Genomic DNA, 7,795 nt, shown 5'->3' on the forward strand with positions numbered 1-7,795 from the left:
GCCCGGCTGCCAGCGGTTCTCGGGCTGCCCCGCTCTGTGTGCGCTTCCGCAGCAACTCTTTCCTCCCTGCCTGTCTCCCTTTCTGGATGAGAGTCTGGCCCTAACCCTGCGCCTCCTTCCTCTCTCCCTTGAGCCCTCAGAATCCTTCTCCTCCCATCCCGGGACCTGGGGGGCCACCACCCCAGTTTCCTGAGTCTCCTGGGCCCTTCTCTCCAAACCTGTGTATCTGGGACCCTTCGTTCCTGCGCTGTCCCCATCCCTTCCTTGATGTGTCTCTGTCCTGGTCACCCTCCCCAGCTCTCTAACTGCCCCCACCTCCCTGGGGTTTGCTCTCCTTCTGATTCCCCAAATCACCTAGTTGTATTGTTCCCCTCTTGTCCTTACACTCCTGGGCTCAAGCACTTTGCCGCTCTGTGCCGTGCCTTACCACGCCCACCCAACTTTGGATCCCCGTGCCTCTCTGTCATGGCCCGTGATTACAGCCTCAGTGTAAGGTGTAAGTAGTGACCAGGGCAGGTCAGAGCCTGGGAGAAACCGGGCCCCCATCTTCCCCAACCTTGACAGGTGGGTGTCACCTCACTTCTGGGAGAGGGGCAGTAGCTCTAGAGACACCCTGGGGAGAATGGCCACCAGATTGTCCAAACCACCCCTTGTCCGAGTGCACCCACACCCATGGGAGTAAAGGTGAGGTAGGAGTTGGGAGAAGCAGACAGCATAGACCCCTGCTGGAGGAGCCATAGTGGCGCAGTGGTTAAGCGCTCAGCTGGTAACTGGAAGGTCCCTTTCAAACCAGCCAGTCACTCCTCTCTGCAGAAAATGTACCACTTTGCTCAAAGGAGACTACGGCTCCACTCCATCACTCATCAGTAGGCTATCCTTCCCCCTCCCACCTCTCCTGAATACAGTCCACTCCTGCTTAGGCCCAGGGCCTGGGGACGCCAGGGTTCTAGAGGAAGCCAAACTACTCCTTTGATTTGGGGTGAGACCCACCACCCCAAGACACTTCCTGCGATTTGGGGTGAGACCCACCACCCCAAGACACTTCCTGCAGCTTTCAGGGATGGCCAAGCCTAGTTACCAGGTTGGAGGAAAGGAAGGGCAGGAAGAACTTAGACCCAGAATCCTGAGTCTGAAGGAGGATGGGGAGGTGCGGGGGGTGGGGGGGTGGGGGGGGTGGGCACTGGGGACCTGGATTCCTGGGCCTCTGGGAAGGGAGGGCCCATCCTCTAAGAGATCCATGACTCCTGCCAAGTTCTACAGTTGGGAAGGATTTATTGTCACTAAGTGGCCATGACAGAGCAGTGGGGAAGGGGGCACTAAGGAAGCTGCTACAATCAGCTCCCCTCCAAGCAGCGATTAAGGGCTCATTACCCCGCCATGGAGGGAGCCCCAGGGAGGGAGCACAAAGAGGATCCTGGAAAGGAAGCCCCTGGAGGATGGAGTATGGAGGTGAGGTGCACTGCAGGATGAAGAGGAGGCAGCCAGGCCAGGAGGCCCAGCAGGAAGGAGATGGCATGGCGAAGGTCTGTCCAGAGACAGGAGGGGTGGAGCAGGCAGGACAGCAGGCCCGGGTCATGGCTTCTCTAGCTGCACGTCTCCCACCTGGAGGCTGCCCACGTCCTGGTAGGTGCCTTGAAGCCCCCGGGAGATGTCCTCGTACATGGAACAGTCCTCGATGTTCAGGCCCTGGGTGGTGGATGGACACACAGCCATGTTGTCAGTGCCTGAGGGCAGGGGCTCAGGCCCAGCCAGACCTGAAGGGATGCCCACCCCCACCCCACCCCCGCTCTCCACTCACCTCATACAGATTTTCATCCTCATAATCATCCTGGGCATCCATCCGGAACTTCTCATTCTGCCAGCGCTTCTGTGGGTGTTTGGGGGGTGGGGTTGTCAGGGCAGGCGGATGGATTGTGAGACCCTCTGGATGGGAAGGGATGCTACCAGCTGACTCCCCTGAACGCCCCCTTCCTACAGCCAGGCCACCTGGTATATAAGCCAACTTGGACACCCCTTCCCTTTATGGGGGAAACAGACTCAGCAAGGGTGTGCCCGAGGTCAAGTGGGGGAGTGGCAGGTCTCTGGTGAGGGCCCTTTTGGCCTTGTTTAGCACTTGGCATTGTTATTCTTCATGAATAATAATCACGGTATATTAACATACTAGCAATACAAAACGCCCAATTCTGATCCATAGTGACCTGGTAAGTCAAACACTAAACTCTGTGCCATCCAGTCAATTCTGACTCAGGGCGACTGTATAAGGCAAGGTAGAACTGCCCCTACTGCCCGCTAACTCTTCGGAAGTAGGGATCACTGCCCTTCTCCCACGTAGCAGCCGAGGGTTTGGAACTGCTGACCTTGTCGTTAATAGCGCAAAGCTTAGACCACTGTGCCATCAGGATCCTCTTACCTATAGACTAGGCACCTTGTAAGGCCCAGATGAGTCGGAATGGACTTGACAGTGAGTGAGTGAATGAGGAGTGAGTAAATGCATGAGTGAGTGAGTGAATGACTGAACATGAGTAAGTGAATGAGGAGTGAGTGAATAAGTGAATGAGTGAGTGAATGCATGAGTGAATGAGGAGTGAGTTGAGTGAGTGAATAAGTGAATGAATGAGTGAGTGAATGCATGAGTGAGTGAATGAATGAGTATGTGAATGCATACATGAGTGAATGAGTGAGTGAGTGAATGCATACGTGAGTGAATGAAGGAGTGAATGCATGAGTGAGTGAGCGAATGCATGAGTGAATGAGTGAGTGAGTGAATGCATGAGTGAGTGAGTGAATGCATGAGTGAATGAGTGAGTGAATGCATGAGAGAGTGAGTGAATGAGGGAGTGAGTGCATGAGTGAGTGAGAGAATGCATGAGTGAATGAATGAGTGAGCGAGTGAGTGAATGATTGAGTGAATGAGGGAGTGAGTGCATGAGTGAGTGAGCAAATGCATGAGTGAATGAGTGAGTGAGTGAGTGAGTGAATGCATGAGTGAGTGAATGATTGAATGAATGAGGAAGTGAGTGCATGAGTGAGTGAGCGAATGCATGAATTAATGAATGAGTGAGTGAGTGAGTGTGTGCGTGAACAGGTGCTCCTCCATGTAAGTTGTGACCAGGGTAGGTGAGGGGCTGTGGGAGGCACCTGTCCCCCATCTTCCCCAGCCTTGGCATGTGGGTGTCACCTCACCCCTGGGTGGGGGCCAGTGGCTCTAGAGACCCCCTGGGAGGAGGAAGTGAGGACATCCCTGGGTGGGGGGAGTGTGAGTGCACTGGTAGGACGAGGCCAGTCTGACATGTGGTGAGGGGAGACTGTGACACCCCGGGGGTGGGGGCAGTGAGGTCCTGTGTGAGAGAAGGGGTTTCTGCTTTGGGGGAGAGTGAGCCAGGATGCCCCTCGGACCCAGCACGGCAGTCTTTTCAGGCCCTTACCTCACTTGACCCCGTGACCACTACGTAGTGGGCACCCACATCCTCCCCAGTTCCGAGGGGCCCCAGCCTCACCCGGAAGAGCAGCAGCGTGCCAGGCACCACGGCGCAGAACAGCAGGATGATGCCCTCGGCGGTGATGAGGCGGTTCTTGGTGCCCTCGCCCATGTCCAGGAAGGGCGTGGGGAGCTGCTCTGTGAGGAGAGGGACAGCTCAGCGCCCGTGCCCCCCTCCCCTCCCAGCACTGTTCACTCTTGCAACTGAGGGGAGCTGATGCACACGTCTTTGGGGGGGCAGCCCCTTGGCTGGTCCTCACTTCACAGGGGGCAACACTCACGGACAACGCGAAGGTAGGTTCCACAGGAGCGCTGGGTACGTGAGCCGTCCTCCACCTTGCACTGGTAGATGCCCCCGTGGGTCCGGTTCACCTGCGGGATGGTCAGCTCGCCCTCGGGGCCCTGGCCCAAGCCCAGGAACATGGGGGGCCACGAGGCATTGCCCTGCAGGACGATCCACCAGGTGACGTTGGCGTTGCTGCCGTTGTGCGGGCATAGCAGGCGGGCATCGTCCCCCATGGTCACCGTCACGGAAGGGGGGCCCCGGTCCACCCACAGGGCCTGGCACCTGGGACCTGCGGAGAGGAGGGCTCAGTCAGGGGACAAAGGTGAGGCACCCCTGGGAGGGAGAGTGAAGACATGACAGAAAGGAGGGGGCTCTGGGGGGCAGAAAACAGGACAGATCTGAGGGTCCCACTTGGTCCTACAGTGCCACCCCTCATCCCTCCCCCCACACCCCCTTGCTCTGACTCTTCCGACTCTGGCTCTGGGCCTTCAGCACTGGAAGTCTCCCAACCCAACCCCTTCCTCCAAGCCGATTCCTTTCACAAGGGACCCTGTAAGACAGAGGACAAAGCAGAACCCCCCTCTCTTTCTTGGGTTTCCAAGGCCGTAAACCACCTTTACAGAAGCCGACGGACTGCCGCATCTTTCTCCTGCAGAGTGGCTGGTGGCTTCTAGCCGCCATCAGGCACGTTGACCGCTGTACCACTGGGCTCCTTCCAAAGCCTATGTCATATCACCCCCTGGAGCTCTCCTCCCCACTACCGGCCCTAGCCTAGGCCACCCCTCTGTGCCAGGAGCCTCAGGAGCTTCTCATTGGGCCCCTTGTACCTGTGGGACAGCGTAGGTTGCTGAGTCTCCCTGGGCCAGTTCTGACACCTGCCTTGCCTTATGGCCTTGGGCCCCTTCCTCTTTCTCTGACACATACGTGTTCCCCTGTGAGTCAGGGACAAAGTCAAGCCTTTGGGCTGGCCTGGGGTCAGGGTGAGGAGCAGAGCAGTGGGGGTGAGGGAGACAGGGTAACCCAGGCTGCCTGTGGGCTCATGCAGGGTGCCTCTGGAGAGGCCCCTGAGAGTGGTTGCCTCAGCAAGTCCTCCCTGCCAGTCCTCCCTAGCAAATCCACACAAGCTAGTTCTCCTTAGCTACTTCCCCCATGAGTCCTCCCTAGCCAATCTACACCAGCCATTCAGTGCTCCCAACCAGTCCATACCAGCTAATCTTTTCCAAGTAGACCTTACCAACAAATCTTCCCCAACTAGTCCACACGAGCAAATTCGCCCCAGGTAATCTTCCCAGCTTGTCCTCCTCAACAAATCTTCCCCCAACTAGTTCACATCAGCTAGTTCATCACACCACAAGTCCTCCCCAACTAATCTCCAACTAGTCCGCACCAGCTAATCTTCCCCAACTAGTCCATAGCAGCTAATCTTCACCAGGTAGTCCCCCCGCAGCTCCCCCAAGCCAGCCCCCCTCCCCTCCAGGTGCACCATTTTGAGGAGGCAGGAGGTGGGGAAGAGAGGAGGAAGGGGTGGGGTCAGCCTGCCTGCCTCATGGTCACGGGCTGTCACAGTCACTGGCTTAAGACTCAGGCAGATGTGGCCTCCAAGCGTGACCTTCCTCTCAGAGCTCTATGTCAAAGCTCCAGTCCCTGTCCATGGGGCTGGGGGGGGGGGCGGCGGGTGGTGGGGCGTCAGCGAGCGCCCAGCCCCCCCACCCCCCGCCAGACACACAGAGGAGAGGCTGGGGTTCTGGGTACAACAAGAGAATTCTCTACCCCTCCTTTCTGCCCCTTCTCAGCTGGCCCGTACTTCCTTATTTTGACTCAAGAGGACAAGAGGGTGGGGAGGGCAGCTCTCTCCCTCCTTCAAGTTCAATGAGGCCCTATCAGGCTTTCCTGAGCCCCAACCCAGCCCGCCCCAACCCAATCCACTTCCAGGAAGGTGGTTCCGACTCAGAGTCACCCCAGAAACTAGGCGAGGCCTAACTGCCCCCTGGGCTTCCGAGGGAGGCTGCCTGCCACCCTTGTGGGAGCAGACAGACCCCCATCTTTCTCCTGCGGAGTGGCTGGTGGGATCCAGTGGAAACCTTTCAGTTAGCAGGCGGATGCTCTAACCACCGCGCCACCAGGGCCCCTGGCAGTCAGGCAGACGGAAGGGGCCTTCCTCAGCTCCCCACTCTCTCTGGGGCTCTTTCCCCCCTCCCCCTTTCTCTGTGCCCCTCTCCTCAGCCTCCCTGGGACCCTCCATGGACCACATACCCAGGCCAGCTGCGGAGAGCAGGATGAGGAAGGAGATGGTGGCTGGCCCAGCTCGGAGGACCCCTGCAGCCCCGGGCATTTTCGCTCCGTGGTGGTGGTGGGTTAGTCTGGTGTCGGCGGTCCTGGGTACCAGACCCCACCTCAGCCTGACCCCAAACCCCGCCCCACTTCCTGACTGTCCCCCCAGGAGATGAGCTCCACTGGGCCCCTGCTTACAGCCTCCAACTGCCAGGAGTGGGGCAGCCCCAGCCAGGGTGCATGTCAGGCCTGCACCTGCCATAGCCACAAGTCCCATGGGGGAGGCAGCTAGGGTGGGGGAGGGCCTGGCTAGTCGCTGTCACTCAGGAGCCTGGGGAAAGGAAACCAGAGGGCCAGGGCCTGCTGTGAGCAGTGCATTGTGCAAGTCATGAGCTTGGGCTCTGCCGCTCTCTGACCTTGGACAAACCCCATCACCCTTCAGAACCTCAGTTTGGGCCCCTCTGAGGATCTCAAGAGATCCGACAGATGCAGCACAGAGCCTGGCACAGAGCTGATCTTGGTGACCCGCCACCCAGGACAGGATTTAACACTGCCCTTGACTGTGCTGCCCCATGACGAGTCCTGGAACAGACTGTGGTGATCCAGAGGTGGTGTTTTGTTTTTTAATCCATTAAACAAGTTATTTAAGTAGTCAGGGTGCAAACTGGTGGGTTCTAGAGCTAGACCATATGCAGTTAGTGGGGCAAAAAGAACGTCAGGAATATGATTCGCCAAGTTGGACAAGAAACTGGTGAATGTCCGCCAAGACAATAGTGGTCCGCCACTTTTGACCTTTTATTCTTGTTTTGCTACAAGATACACGCATTTTTGCAACATACCCATGTTCTACAATGTAGCGCCTCAAGTTAGAGCCGTCTTCAGAGTAAGTGGTCAAAACCAAGTGTCTCACCTAAGGCCTGCAATGGGCCTCGAGCCATATGGTTTCCATTCGCTAATTAATGGCGGTAGATAGCCAGCTCTTTCTTCCTCATCTTAGACTGGAAGCACATCTGACGTCTCCACTGGCAGGTGGGTGGTGGCCGGGCAAGAGGGTGCATTGGTTAGGACAGGAGCCTGAGCCTCCTGAAGGGATGTAGCACGTGCTCATTAAACAGCCAAAAAACCTGCCTGCTGCCACCCAGTAGCTTCTGACTGATCAGACCGGCTCCCTCATGAGTCTAGACTCCACGTTTTTACAGGAGCACAAAGCCTCATCTTTCTCCTGCGGAACAGCTGGTGGGTTTGAACCACCGACCTGGCCGTGAGCATCCCAGAGCTTGGGGTCCTCACCCGCACCCAAGACCTGCAGAGCATTTGCCCCAGGGAGTTTGCCACCCAGGGTGATGAACCTATGGGGACAGCAAGTTACATAGGGGTTTCTGGGGGAGGTGGGTTGGGAGGGGGCGGTGTTCAGTGGTGGTTAAAAGGGAACTGATGTCATGTTTCAGGGAGAAAGAGAATGTTTGAAACAGGCTCTGGTAGCCATTGTACAATACTGCTTGATGTGAACCAGTCTATCTGCATTCACTCCCAATAAAATGGCTTTGGGAAAAAAACCCAAAGCTAGGAAAAGCCGCTCAGCATCCAGGGGAATCCTATACAACCAGGAAGCAGGCAGAAACGGACTCCCAGTGAGCACACGGCTAAAGGTCAGACACAACGCCCAAGGAAGACTGCCGGGCATCATGGAGGACTGTTTTTCAACAGGCTTCAAAACACCAGTAGGCAATGACCCAGAACACATCAATGCAAATTTGGGG

At 57.0% G+C, this 7,795-nt stretch overlaps 1 protein-coding gene across 1 annotated transcript; it reads right to left on the reverse strand.

The window, feature by feature from the left end:
- Nucleotides 1-1,264: 1,264 nt before the first annotated feature.
- Nucleotides 1,265-4,150, reverse strand: CD79A (CD79a molecule). The gene is made up of 4 exons (XM_075537265.1): nucleotides 3,760-4,150; nucleotides 3,498-3,616; nucleotides 1,799-1,867; nucleotides 1,265-1,686 (listed from the first exon to the last, which is right to left on the reverse strand). Exons 1-4 carry the CDS (start codon nucleotides 3,995-3,997, stop codon nucleotides 1,573-1,575), a joined length of 540 nt encoding a protein of 179 aa, XP_075393380.1. The 5' UTR covers nucleotides 3,998-4,150; the 3' UTR covers nucleotides 1,265-1,572.
- Between the last annotated feature and the right edge of the window lie 3,645 nt (nucleotides 4,151-7,795).

The sequence above is a fragment of the Tenrec ecaudatus genome, chromosome 18, assembly GCF_050624435.1.
Source record: "Tenrec ecaudatus isolate mTenEca1 chromosome 18, mTenEca1.hap1, whole genome shotgun sequence".
NCBI lineage: Eukaryota > Metazoa > Chordata > Mammalia > Afrosoricida > Tenrecidae > Tenrec > Tenrec ecaudatus.